This window comes from Tachypleus tridentatus, chromosome 2, assembly GCF_004210375.1.
Source record: "Tachypleus tridentatus isolate NWPU-2018 chromosome 2, ASM421037v1, whole genome shotgun sequence".
Taxonomy (NCBI): Eukaryota; Metazoa; Arthropoda; class Merostomata; order Xiphosura; family Limulidae; genus Tachypleus; species Tachypleus tridentatus.
The window spans coordinates 24550994-24566181 of NC_134826.1; the positions used below are offsets into that span (position 1 = coordinate 24550994).

General features: G+C 31.0%; 1 protein-coding gene across 2 annotated transcripts in view; it reads left to right on the forward strand.

Moving 5' to 3' along the window:
- LOC143239652 (centrosomal protein of 120 kDa-like) overlaps nt 1-15188 on the forward strand; it is a 113351-nt gene that overhangs the window by 89350 nt on the left and 8813 nt on the right. For both annotated transcript variants that reach the window (XM_076480982.1, XM_076480990.1), the window contains exons 14-17: nt 1982-2071; nt 5757-5849; nt 6230-6342; nt 13166-13214. In XM_076480982.1, coding sequence (XP_076337097.1) covers nt 1982-2071; nt 5757-5849; nt 6230-6342; nt 13166-13214 — 345 coding nt within the window. The remainder of the gene's footprint in view (nt 1-1981; nt 2072-5756; nt 5850-6229; nt 6343-13165; nt 13215-15188) is intronic.

Genomic DNA, 15188 nt, shown 5'->3' on the forward strand with positions numbered 1-15188 from the left:
CTATTTTATTTCTGACCACCTATTATGGTTCTTATTCCTCTCTATTTGTTCTGTAGAATTCGATGGTCTATCACCTATTTTGCTTACTGGTTGGGTACATCAGCTCGTATGACTGGCATATTTTGACTTGCCCATTCATTGAAGGTTGCCATCTACATGATATTTCTTTGCCCCAAATTTGTCATCTTTATTGTTTTTTATTTGCTTGAGTTTGCCATTTTTTGGAGGAGATTGTTTAGGCCAGTATGTGGACAACACTTAATACATGTATGACACATTATTTGCATGACCTGGATGTATCTTTTTTGAGCAGGTATCATTCCCTTCCTGTGGTAATTCTACACGTGTGAGGTAAATCAACATATTATTTTTTATCTCATTTAATTTATATACATCGTATTTCATGATTCCATCTGTACGGGATTTCCTGATCAGATATGCATCATATTATATTAACATTAAATCTGTATACTTCTGTAATGCCCACCGTTGAAATGAGGTGCCACCTGTAAGATTGCTTGGATGTGTATAGCTGTGTGTTTCTTATATGAAGGAACATCACTCATGGACTTTGTGAGTAAAGCAGTTGGGGATTTTTAATTGTATTTTATTCAGACTATAATTATAGGCAGTTCTTTCTTCATCATGTAATGTCTCCATTCTGGAATGAAATCATATGTTCTGCTCCATCCTAAAACTGGAATAACATTACCCCACTACCACACTGTTTTGCAGTCTTATATGGAAATGTAGATTTCTTATTTCTTTACTGGTGTGGTGTGACTAAAACAACTCTTCTTCTCCTTTGGAAGTAAGGATTAAATTGCTTTGTTTCACTTGCAAAGACTTGTGGTTGCAGCCAAGGCATTTTCACTGTTGGGTCTCAGCCAATATCTGTACAGTGCATAATAGTAATACTCAAAGTTAGACCCTCAGAGTTGTAATAGGTTCTTAGTTCTGTGAGTAAGATAATGAATTGATCCTAGCAGCTTGTTTCTTGGCTCTGTGCTATTCCAGCTTCACTGTTTAACCATTTAGTCCTTGCTGGTTCACATTTTGGGGGAACAGCACTAATTTCCAGATTTGAAACACAGTAGTATTTGTAGCCATTTTCATTTAGTCTCTGAGAACCTTAACCAGAGCTGTAGCTATATTATTCTGGCTGGCAATATTCTAAGAGTCCTATACAGACCACCCTGTTCAGTCTCAGATTTACCTTATGCCATTCCACCATGGTTATTCTCAGTTTGTAATGGTTCTCTTGCACTGAAACTGCTTCTCATGAGGAGACTCAGTTTGCTGTTATGGGTGTATCAGATGTTGGCTGATCTTCCTTAATCTGTAGCTGCAAAGAGATGAAAGTCATATACCAATACAAAGGAACACCTTTATACCTATATTAATAAATATATCCAACATCTAAGCACACCCTCTACATTCCTACACTAAATTACACAATTGCTTTCAATCATATTGTCAGATACCGGTCAGTAACTTATTTTTTCTTTGCGAACCTAACAATGACCGAAGAAGGCCGAAACGTTGTTCGCTCCTCTGCATAGTGCATTCTTTACCCAGGATCAGCTCAAGGTCAATGGTGTTTGGTTATAGAAGAAATGGGTGGAAGTCTACCCTCTATGAGGTTACTAGCATTACTTTTTTGACTTTCAGTGACTAATATTTGTAATTTTTTGTGCCTCTTCATTTTTCTCATTTCTGGCAAAGTTTAAATGGCTTTTCATTTATGTCACTGAAGGATATGATACAGTTTTAATACTTCCTACACTTTGTTACTTTTTTCTGTATTCTCTTGAATTTTTTGTTTTGCATTAACATCACAGTTTTTGCGTATTTGTTTTACAGATTGAGATTCTTTAACAAGCTATGCAAATTGAATAGTTTAAGTAATTAAAATTAGTAAAATATTTCTTGGAACTTTTTTTTTTTACAAGTTTAACCTATATTTTATTGTTTCCTTCAGTTAAAAGAAAAAGAAACTATTCACCTTCAAACTCTGACCTCAGAGTGGAAACGCCGAGACACTGAAAGAGAAGTTATAATTCAAAAACGAGTAAGTGAGCTTCATTAATAAGAAAGTGAATTGTGGTAAAAATTTAATGAAATTCCGAGAAATAAATAATATTAAATGTGCAGGAAGGTCAGTGATGTAAAACTAGAAAAAAAAGATGCATTTCGTTTTGAAATAGTAATGATTGTAAATCTTTCATTTTCTTAATTATTTTCAAGGTACATTTTATATCCAACTTTATAACTTGTACTGTGGGATTTTTCAATTAGTGCAGCACTTTTTGTTTATTATTTTTCAAATAATTTTTGTTTGGCTTGTTTCTTTCAATTTAAACAAACTAATTTAATATACACTGCTGGCCAAAATCTTAAGTCCAATGTACATAAAGAAAAAATATGCATTTTTCATTGTTAGAATCAACCATTTATTTGAGTACAGCATTTATAGATGACAATAAGAAAAGGGGGATAAGAAAAAAAACTTTTAGCATTTAATAGGGAAAATTTGAACACCTATGAAATTACCCTGAATATTAGCTGGTTAAAAGTTTAAGATCATACCAAAAAGAAGTCCTAAACAGGGTAGGAAATGCCCAACAAGAGGTCTCAGTAGCGAGTTGCATGGCTGTCATTGCAAATAACTTCAAACATTCGCTTTGGCATGGTCGATATAAGCATTTGCAGAAGGCTGGCTGGAATGTTATTCCAAGTGGTGAAGATGGCTTCATGAAGATCATGCACTCTTTGGAATTGACGTCCCTTTTTATAGACTTCCTTTGCCATCCACCCCCAAACATATTCGTTGGGGTTCAGTTTGGGCAAACACGCTGGATGGTTCAAAAGAATCACATTATTCGCCATGAAAAGGTCCTTTGTTCTGCAGGCATTGTGGATTGCAGCATTGTCTTGCTGAAAGATCCAGTCATTTTCACACAAGCCAAGGACCTTCAGTGAATAAGGATGCTCTCTCCAACATGCCAATGTAACCAGCTGCTGTTTGATGCCCCTGTATAACCTGAAGCTCCATTGTTCCATGGAAGGAGAAAGCAACCCAGATCATGACGAAATCTCCTCCATTGTGTTGTGTAGAAAATGTCTCTGGTGGGATATCCTTATCGTGCCAGTAATGTTAGAAGCCATCTGGACCATCCAAGTTAAATTTTTTCTCGTCAGAGAATAAAACCTTCGTCCACTTTTCTCCGTTTCATGTTTGGTACTTCTCAGCAAAGTTTAACCATGCTGTTTCATGGTTTGGAAGGAGGTGTGGCCTTTGAAGACATTTACAGTTTTTAAAGCGTTTCTCTCGTAGGTGCCGCCTTATTATTCTTGAGCTGCATTTTGCATCCATAAGGGCCTTAATCTGGTTTGACGATCGGCTGACATCTTGCTGGACAACCCGTCGAATCCTCCTGCTCAACGCTGGCGAAATTTTCTTGGGCTAACCACTTGAAATTCTCATTCTGTATCCCTCAGGGTCTTTTAAGACATTTGCAACAGCAGTTTTACTACACCCAATCTTGCCAGCAATGGCACGTTGAGAGAGATCTTGCTTTTGCAACTCGACAGTTCTGCAACTTTCAAAACTTTTAGCCTTTACCATGTTTTTACCCAATATAATACAGGAGATGTCAGTGGGAGATGTTAAAAACGCTAAATTTCGTTACGTGTTTACCCATTAATGCTTCATTTCAGTATAGTCTTAAACTTTTGACCAGCTAGTATTTAGGCTAATTTCATAGTGTTCAAATTTTCCCTATTAAATGCTAAAAACGTTTTTTATTTTTATTTTCCCTTTTCTTATTTTCATCTTTCAAAGCTCTACTCAAATAAGTGGTTGAGTCTAACAATGCAACATGCATAATTTTTCTTTATGAAGCTTGCTGACGTCTGCTTATTAAGTTCAACACTCATGAGACATTTCCTTGATTTTAGCGTATATCTTCAATAACTTCCTATAACTCTGAGAGTGTCTGTTTGTTCAGTCTAAACACATAACTGAAGTCCCTTGACGTGTTTCTCTGAAGTAATGTCCTTAGTGATGCCTCTGTATTTATTTGATCTTTGGTGTGGTCAGTTATTCATCAACAGGTTAATTGTTATGTGACACTTCTCTCAGCATTTGGTTTAAAAAATATATTTGCTTACACTGCACTTTCAGATTACTCGCAGGGCAGCACATTTCTTAACATATTTCAAGTGTTATTTTCTAAATGTCATTACTTTGAAAAATATGTTTTCTTGTACTGTGCCTTTTTCTGTTTAGTGCCACAATTAATCATCTGCGATGCCTCACAACATAGACCAGGGTTTAAAATTTGCCTGATACTTAATTAGTTTAATCCACTATTCTCACCAGAAGTATATTGACACTAAACATGTATTGATTAAAATGCATGTTTTTTTTCATTTTTGTACCTCTGATATTTCTGACCATAATCTCAATAACATATTTTGATCAGTTTAGTTTGTTCCTAAATTCAGAGAGAAGCACAAGTCTACAGTTTATAATGTTAAAATGTGAGGTTCAATTCCTTGCAGGGTACACAGCAAATAGCCTGTTTAACTTTATTCTAAAACAGATCAACAACAATCTAAATCCAAATGCTAATAAGCTAATAAACAATAGCAGTGTCTCTTAATAAAACCAGTTAACACTTTAAACACAGTCTAGGGAAATTTGATCTACAAAGTGGTCTTTTTTTAATAATTTAACACTCCTACGAAAAGTGGGGCCTAATAGACCCTAGAGCAACTTGAAAGGTTATTAATATTAGGCTAATAATTTTGTATTTAAATGAAATTGCCATTTAAATCCATTAATGAATGGATTAACGAGATTCCCACTGTCCCTATCTACTATCTAGCGAAACCACAGCCAGGGGAACGGGCTTGGAGAAATCAGGACTAGAAACGTCTTTTCGTAGGAGTGTTAAAATCTTTATAGATTTAATAATACTTGTAACTTTCAATAGAATGTTCACAAAATTTGGCAGTCTTTTAGATAACATTATGTGTCTTTCAAAAAGAAAAATTCATATTAGTTAGTGAAGTATTTTAAATAAACTAAAAGATTTGTCGATGAATATATAGTTTGTTTGAGCAATAACAATTTTAGAGTGAGTAATTTACATTTCATAATTTTTGAAAGGATGGTGGATAAAGTAGAGAAAACAAGGTGCCTAGAAAAAAATGTCATGTCACACTCGGAGAAATTCAGAATTTCTTTAAATATTGCCTTATAGAATTAGGAATTTAAAACTTAAAATATGGATGTTTATCTGAGATTTTATGCTATATTAATTGGTACAGTATAAACATAAACTGATTTAATAATTTTTTTTAATGTAAGACACTGAAACTTTGTGTCATACACAGTAAAGGATACATGTGAGAAGATGAACTTTCATAGTGATGGAAAATACATTTTTAATAAATATAAAAATAACATATTAAATAAATGAAAAGATAATGAAGTGTTCTTTTGTATGTTGAATTATTATAAAATTTACATATAATTACTGAATTTTATATGCATTTACATTTTTGTTATGTATATATAATATATTTTTCAATTTACTGTCTTTGTTTTACATTTAACTATATAAAATAAATTTAGATTATCTGTCAAATTTGTTCACACAAGTTTAATTTTTGTTTTGAAATTATTGTATTTTGTGAATTTTTATAATAAATTTTACCATTTAATTTTGTACAATTTATATCTGTAGATCCAAGAATGTAAGGAATTAGAAAATAAGTTAAAAAAAGCTCTAGCAGATATTGAAGTTAGAGAGCGACAGCTTGTTGCAAAGGAGAATGAGGTAAAAGCGTTTATTTTTTATTTCTTAATGTAAGGTATCTGAAGTTTTGTTGTTTGTACATAAAGGAGCATTGTTACAAAATTTCCAAAATCCACTAAAATTTCATGATGATGTGAAACAATAATTTTTCATATTGTTAAAACCTGTTTTTTCACTATATTCAAAGATTTGATATTAGTGTTATTACTACTTGTACTGTGTGAGTGGTGCCTCATATAATAAGTCAAGCAGTGTTTAAAAAAAAATTATAAACCATACAAAAACTAAAAAAAAATTGTTCTGCAAGAGGCATGATTTTTTCATTCTTTAGTACTTTTTCAGTTTTGTTTGCCTTTTAACTTCATTTCAAAATCCACTAATGTTTTTTGTGTATTTCTTAGCTTGCTCATAAAAGGTCTTCTTGGCAACATTGGAGAGATCAAATAGAACAAGAAACAAAGGAAGCAATTAGACGGACCAAAGTTGAGTGTGATCATCTTATAACTCTAGAAAAGTAAGACATTTATAAAAAAAAATACAATGAAGAAAACAAAACATTTTGTACATACTTGTATTTTATGTTGTAAGTTAGTGTAACATTACTTAATACAAAATGAGTAAATTTTTCTTCTTTTTTCCAGTCATAATTCTGTTCTAGTAAATCTTCTGTAGTTGATAACGTGTACTTACTGGTATTAAAAATCACTTTTCAAAATGTTCATGCAGAATGAACAAATACAATGTGATTAAACTTACAATTTATTCCAGTTGGTTTCTTATCATCATAAAGGATTAATTATTATTGTTGTACTGAAATGAAAGTGTACTACACAATCTGTATGTGAGAAGTAGCCTTTGTCTTGTGAACACACATTTAAAACTAACATATCCAGCCATCATTCTGTCTAAGTTACATGTCAGTCATCGTTCTGTCAAAGTTACATATCCAGTCTTTGTTCTGTCAAAGTTACATATCCAGTCATCATTCTGTCTTAGTTACATATCCAGTCTTTGTTCTGTCAAAGTTACATATCCAGTCATCATTCTGTCTTAGTTACATATCCAGTCACCATTCCGTCTAAGTTACATGTCAGGTCATTGTTCTGTTTAAGTTGCATGTCAGGTCATTGTTCTGTCTAAGTTACATGTCAGATCATTGTTCTGTCTAAGTTACATGTCCAATCATTGTCTGCACATTATTTTTGATATACTTGTATTTAATAGATTGAGATTATGTACATAGCCAAGAGTAATTTAAAAATTATTATATTTATTGATGATAAAGAGTTGGTAAGTATACATATGCACAAAAATTTGTGGATGTTTTTAATAACAATTTTTGATATAAATTGCACATTTGTATTAAAAAAATACTACATATGTTAGTTATATTACATTCTAATTATGTATATTTCTTACCTACAAATATACAATTGTTCAGATTTTGGAACACTAAAATCAGTAGAGTTAGTATACTGACTGCTACTTGAGTTGCTACTTTTTAAAACTTGATTGTTCAAGGAATGTATCATTTTTTTTCATAGTTTATCTTAATTTTGTGCTCCTCCATCTTGTGTTTAAAGAACTCCTTGTGGCTAACATATGAAATGAAAATCCTTCCACATGTTGTCATCTATTTGTCTGGTTGGTCAGCTGCAGAGAAAAGACATACTGTGCATGAAATTTTCACATTTAGGGTAGCTTTTCTGTTTTTGCCCTAAACAAAGCATTTTTTTCATTTCAACTTGGCACCATGTTTTGTCTTGTATTCTATCTGCAACAAATAACTAAACATGTTATTCTCCATATAAGATCTGCAAATCTCCTGTTTTTCTGGAGATTAAGTATCTGCAGGCTTGGACTGTCATGCACTTAAACTTAGGTACTAGTACAGCTCCACATGCATGTCAGTAGTTTTTTTCAAGCTGTTTATTCATTATAGTAACAGTGTTCTAGATGCATCTAATCATTATCAGTACAGTACAGATCAAATTTGTCACATTCAGTATCTGCCATAAGGATCGGTAATTCGTATTTATGGACAAACATCTGTATACTGGTGTATGGAGTGCTTGAATCATTTTAGATGGATTTTTTTTAAAATCACAAGGTAGAAATACTGTAGTGAACATGAGAGACTGCATAAAACTCAGACAAGGAAAAACTGGTGCTTTTATGAATGGAGAAAAACATAAGTATTCTGTAAACATTGAATATGAATTGTTATATCTTGTATAAAAAAAGAATATAAAACACATATTTAAAAAAAAGAAGACAGTGAGATGTTTAAAGACTTGAGCCTCTTGTTGGAAGCAGTGGTGTTGATTTTGAAGGCACTAATAAAAGTGAAGAAGTTCTTGTGCTGTTATATGGAAGTGATCAAACAGTAAATGTTGTTTGTGGTAGTCTCCAGGGGGAGGATGGACAAAGAAAAGCTCAAACAAGAGTGGCCATGCTAAAAGATATGATTTCAGGCTCATACAAACATCTACCTCCTCAGCATCTAAGCTAGAGTGTTATACAACTGCAAATAGAACTGATACTTGAGTCTGCAAAGCTCTCTATATAGTTGTTACAAGTGTTAAGTATGAAAGAAGTTTCAGTGATGTAAATAGAATAAAAAACCAATACAGATATTCAGTGACAGCAGAAACTCTAGACAGTCTTTTAAATATTCATGAATAACAGTCAGGCTATGGGGTACAAAAAAGAAAGAGAGAGCCTTATCAACTGTACATGCCTGGGGCTGAGAAGCCAAAGGAGTGTTTCAGCTCCTCTAGGAGTTGTTGAACAAGTACAGTATGTTAAACATGTAAATATTGTTATAGATGTTACTGCAGTTGAACACATAAGTATGTGAAAATTTTTAAGTTAAAGTTCCTGGTAATCATGTACAGGAAGTGTTTGAACCTTTTAAATCCAGTAACAGTTCAGTATTTTATTAGTATATTATTCAGCAAAGCTATAAAAGACTTAGATACAAGAAGTACAAAGATACGAAGCAGTTATAAAATTAGTTATTCATATTCATTCAGCTATGGTATAAAGACTTAAAATAGTTGTATCAGATTTTGAACAGGCTAGTTAAACTACACAGATTAGTTTTGTGATATAAGATTGCAGTGGAGTAAGTACTATAGGCAGAAGGACACCTATGTGGCTAAAGCAATGGCTAGGTAATGATTTGTAATATTTAGTTTGTTTTTATCTGTAAGATACAAATATTTACAGAATGTAAAGCCTAAGCCTTTATAATATCTTTCACAATCAATGCTTGAACTCAAAAGTATAGTTATTGACACAGTTTTGACATGTTAGGAAATTGATCACCATGCAGTTTAATGACTTATTCATAAATGTTCAGTCTGAGTCTTTGTATGTGCTGTCAATCTGCCTATGAATCTAGGCTATTCATTTTGTACCTAATCATTTTTGTCAAGCATGGGTATCCTTTAAGTTTCAGAATCTCAATTTGTCAATATTTTGAGGTGTCATTACACTTTTTGTTGTTTTTTGCTTTATTATTTTTTAAGTGCAGTGCAAGAGTTTTTGTGAAAAAATATCCATTTTTTTCTTGTGAACATCCAATGGACATACCAATTTCTTTTGTAGGATATTGGTGATAGTATGTCACTGATATGTGTAAAATAAAAAAATGATACAGCTGTCAAAAATTATGTGCATTTTATGTAGATACAATAGCTATCTGTAGCACTAGGTGGTACATCTATGATGTTGATAACCTACAGTAAAACCGGTCACAAGTTCTCTTTTTCTCCCTTTTCTCAAGCTCAGGCCCTGCATGGTCAGGTGGTGATGGTGCTCAACTCATAATCTGAGGGTCGTGGGTTCGAATTCCCATCACACCAAACATGCTAGTGCTTTCATTGATGGGTGTGTTATAATATGACAGTCAATCCTACTGTTTATTATTAAAAGAGTAGCCCAAGAGTTGGCAGTGGATGGTGGTGACAAGTTGCCTTCCCTCTAGTCTTACACAGTTAAATTCAGGAAGGTTACACACGCAGTCCTTGTGTAGCCTTGCCCAAAATTTAAAAAAAATAAAATAAACTCTCTTTTTCATCAGAATACTATGTAAAAATAGGACTATTAACCCAGAACATAGTTTCAACTGTTATAAATTCTTTTTAACTCAATAAGTACTTAAGAAGTGTTCTAGTGTAGAAAGGAGACAAATAGATTGCAGGTGTACATGTATCTTTGTTGATATAGAGTGAGCCTAGAAATAATAATTAATAAACTCTGTATTCTCTGTTTAATCAGATGGAAATTTATTGACAAGTGTATTGATTTTACGTAGTTTTTTTATTGGTATAAATAGCTGTTCTTCATTTCTTTCTACACAAGTATTTAAAGCTGTCAGTTGTAGTGAATTCATTTATTTTTTGAGTATGGGCCCATTTAGATTATAAAATGCTGATCTGTAAACCTTTGTTATTATTAATACCTGAAAACAATAACAATGTGAAAAAAACCTATTGAAAATACAAACATGGAACCTATGTTTAATTACTCATCAAAATACAAACATGGAACCTATGTTTAATTACTCATTAAAATACAAACATGGAGCCTATGTTTAACTACTCATCAAAATACAAACATGGAGCCTATGTTTAACTACTCATCAAAATACAAACATGGAGCCTATGTTTAATTACTCATCAAAATACAAACATGGAGCCTATGTTTAATTACTCATCAAAATACAAACATGGAACCTATGTTTAATTACTCATCAAAATACAAACATGAAACCTATGTTTAATTACTCATCAAAATACAAACATGGAACCTATGTTTAATTACTCATCAAAATACAAACATGAAACCTATGTTTAATTACTCATCAAAATACAAACATGAAACCTATGTTTAATTACTCATCAAAATACAAACATGAAACCTATGTTTAATTACTCATCAAAATACAAACATGAAACCTATGTTTAATTACTCATCAAAATACAAACATGGAACCTGTGTTTAATTACTCATTAAAATACAAACATGGAACCTGTGTTTAATTACTCATCAAAATACGAACATGGAACCTATGTTTAATTACTCATCAAAATAAAAACATAGAACCTGTGTTTAATTACTCATCAAAATGCAAACATGGAACCTATGTTTAATTACTCATTAAAATACAAACATGGAACCTATGTTTAATTACTCATCAAAATACAAACATGAAACCTATGTTTAATTACTCATCAAAATAAAAACATAGAACCTGTGTTTAATTACTCATCAAAATGCAAACATGGAACCTATGTTTAATTACTCATTAAAATGCAAACATGGAACCTATGTTTAATTACTCATCAAAATACAAACATGGAGCCTATGTTTAATTACTCATCAAAATACAAACATGGAACCTATGTTTAATTACTCATCAAAATAAAAACATAGAACCTGTGTTTAATTACTCATCAAAATGCAAACATGGAACCTATGTTTAATTACTCATTAAAATGCAAACATGGAACCTATGTTTAATTACTCATCAAAATACAAACATGAAACCTATGTTTAATTACTCATCAAAATACAAACATGAAACCTATGTTTAATTACTCATCAAAATACAAACATGGAACCTATGTTTAATTACTCATCAAAATACAAACATGAAACCTATGTTTAATTACTCATCAAAATACAAACATGGAACCTATGTTTAATTTCTCATCAAAATGTATAGCTACTTATCTAAGTAAACAATTATATTTTAATGATGTTTTTGAACATGGAACCTATGTTTAATTACTCATCAAAATACAAACATAGAACCTGTGTTTAATTACTCATCAAAATGCAAACATGGAACCTATGTTTAATTACTCATCAAAATACAAACATGGAACCTATGTTTAATTACTCATCAAAATACAAACATGAAACCTATGTTTAATTACTCATCAAAATACAAACATGGAACCTATGTTTAATTACTCATCAAAATACAAACATGGAACCTATGTTTAATTACTCATCAAAATACAAACATGAAACCTATGTTTAATTACTCATCAAAATACAAACATGGAACCTATGTTTAATTTCTCATCAAAATGTATAGCTACTTATCTAAGTAAACAATTATATTTTAATGATGTTTTCTGGCAAACAAATGTGAAATGAAGTAAATAAAAAAAGAAACTTTAAAAACATTTTCAAAGGTAATGTTCTATAAAGGTATGTTGCATATTCATAGTTATTAAAGGGAAATGGTCAGTATGGCAAATGTTCACAATATACAGCAAAAGTTATGATTAGAATACTTATCTTTCCAAATATTACAATTGGTAATTGTTCTGAATTAAGCATAAAGCTACACAGTGGGCTATCTGTGCTCTGGGTATTGAAACGTGGTTTTTAGTGTGTAAGTCCACAGACATACCACTGTGCCACTGAGGGACCAAATATTACAAACTTCAATGTTTTTGATCTGAGAAAACTTTGGCTTAAAGTATTTTAAATTTTTTATTTGTAGCAATTATTAAATATAAATTGTTTATGTTATAAGAAAATTTTTGTTACTGTTTTTATTTTCTGTGTTACACTATTTTCAGTTACATAATTGAAAGTGTATTTGAAGAGGTAACAGTTGTGGAGTTTTATAAAGAAACAAACTGTATTTGGATATTTTTAGAAAGATACTCTGAATAAGATTAGAAGTGTTTTTAGTATCAGAAAATGTTTGTTTTAGTCAGAAATACTTGATGTGTTATCCACTTGTGAAAGTGCAAATTTATGTGATTATAAGAAAAAAAGTTAGAGCTTGGGAAAATGTTTGTAGTTAAACAAGTTAGTATTTAATGTTATATTTAAATTGTAACAATGTTAGCACAAGCTTGTGTTTATTTTTAATAAAACGTGTGACCTTTGTTGACCTGAAGATGGCCTAGGAAGGTGGAAACGTTGTTCTTTGCTTTATAAGTAAAAGTGTTAATACCCATACCAGCCATTCTGAGATGTTGCACATAACCTCCTTTAGTAAGCAGTAAGCAAGTGTTATGATGCAAATTTATATATAGCAGCAGTCTAAAAGATAAATATCATATTAAAGTTGATATAAATAAAATAAGTGTTTGTTATGCATTATTATAAAGTGGAAAATTGTCTTGTTGTAGGTATTCAGAAACTTCTATCTGATGTTATGCATAAAATCCTCATAAATGAGTCATTACATTCAACATAAAAAAATAACTAGCTTAAACTAGATTAACATCATATCATTATGTATGTATATCTGTTCATACATTTTCAGATGTTCTTATCTTAACTTTTTATTCTTTTCTTAGGAAAAAAGTTCAAGATTTGTTTCAACAAAGAAAGAAACTTGAGCAACAGGTTAGCTGATAATTAAGTGCAAATCAAATAAACTGTTTCTTTGTGTTTAGTCTATTTTAAGCTCTCAATACCCAAAGAAGCTTTTTTTTCAGTTAATTTTAGATATCTTTCATTTAAAACAACTACCTAGAAGTAAGTAATTATGTATTAATAAATATATTGTATGAAAAGGTTTTAGCTGAAATTAAAAACATTTTATGCAAATTTGTACTGTTTTGGTAAAGTGTATTGGAAGAGGCAACAATTATAGAGTTTATAAAGAAACAAACTATATTGGGATATTTCTAAAGAGATTTTCTGAATAAAATTAGAAGTGTTTTGAGTATCAGAAAATGTTTGTTTCAGTCAGAAATACTTGATGTGTCATCCACTTGTGAAAGTGCAAATTTATGTGATTATAAGAAAAAAAAGTTAGAGCTTGGGAAAATGTTTGTAGTTAAACAAGTTAGTATTTAATGTTATATTTAAATTGTAACAATGTTGGCACAAATCTGTGTTTCTTTTTATTCAAACGTTTAACCCTTTGTAACAGGCAGTTTGAAGTGTACACGTTACGACCTTTTAGGGAGTTCTGTTCAAAATTTAACTTTTACAACAGTTCAGGGCTCAAAGGCCATGTCATCAAACATGGTGAATAATACCATTGTGCTTACATATTTTGATAATCCAGACAACAACAAGTTAAACTTATAATTAAACACAAATAATGCATAATTAACTAAAATATAAAAGTTTACGGTTTAACTGTTTCTCTAACTATAGTGTATTTTGGTAAGAAACCACCGTAAATGTTATAGTTGATGAACCACACAATAATATCAACAGAAGTTATATGTAACTATGAGAAAATCTGTATGCAAATTTCAAATTAATCACCAGTGGAGAATATCATAAACCGAACTTTCTAAGGACTGTGTACACTTGTTTCCCAGACAAGCCAGCTAGTGACTTTGAATATCACATGTAAAGTAAGTCAGGCACATATTCAGTGTTTACATGCTCGTATATATTTCCAGTTAGTGTAGCTGATAGTGAACCACTACTAAAGTTGAGAGTTTTGTGGTGCATGATTCATGAGGCATTTAATCTACAGTTTAAGTATTTTTGAAAGATTTCTTTTGAAACAAAAAATTATAACATAGATAACACAATTTCAAATTATAACATTATAATGGTCATTTTATAGACTTATATTAATAGTAATGTGATTTTGTTAAATTTTTAATGTAAACCAATACCATGCACAGAGACTGAAAATTTGAAATGAAGTCAGGAATCATTGAGTTAAAAAATAACTAAGCACATTAGTTTGTCAGTCATTGATGTTTCAACCCAATAAACATAGTAAATTTCACAAATACTTATCTCTCAGATAAAAACTGAGTGTTATTGCATAAATTAATACAGAATGAAAAGAATACTACTTGAATAGTTCAAGTTGTGATTTCTAACCTTTGGCCATAAGATTATTGTGGAATGCCCACAAAAGTTATTGTTTAAAGACAGTTAAATAAAGTAGAATAACTAATCAAAAGGTGAAACCTACACACGTTTACTGAAACATCTACTCAGTCACTCTTGATAAGACTAATGTTAGTAAATTGAACCAAAAGAAAAAAAAACTGTGTTTTAAAAGGAAACAAGTTCTGGAGTATTGTTAGGAAATAAATATACACATGTTGACACAACTACCTTCTTACTGCTATAATTTTCATGTAAAATTTGTGTAAATTGATGTTGCACTTTGATGTAACAGATTGAATTTGTATATAAGTTATTTGTTTTCAAATGTAGATATGTTACAATGTATTAAAGTATGTATGTAGAGGTCTAAGAGGAAAAATAACAGTTGTAGACTGTTGTATAAAGAGTAGAATTCAAAACATTACCATCTCAATGAAATTTTAGATAGGAGAAGATTTGTGAAGAAAATCACTGCACCATAATAGACACACTAACAAAAACATTCCTAAA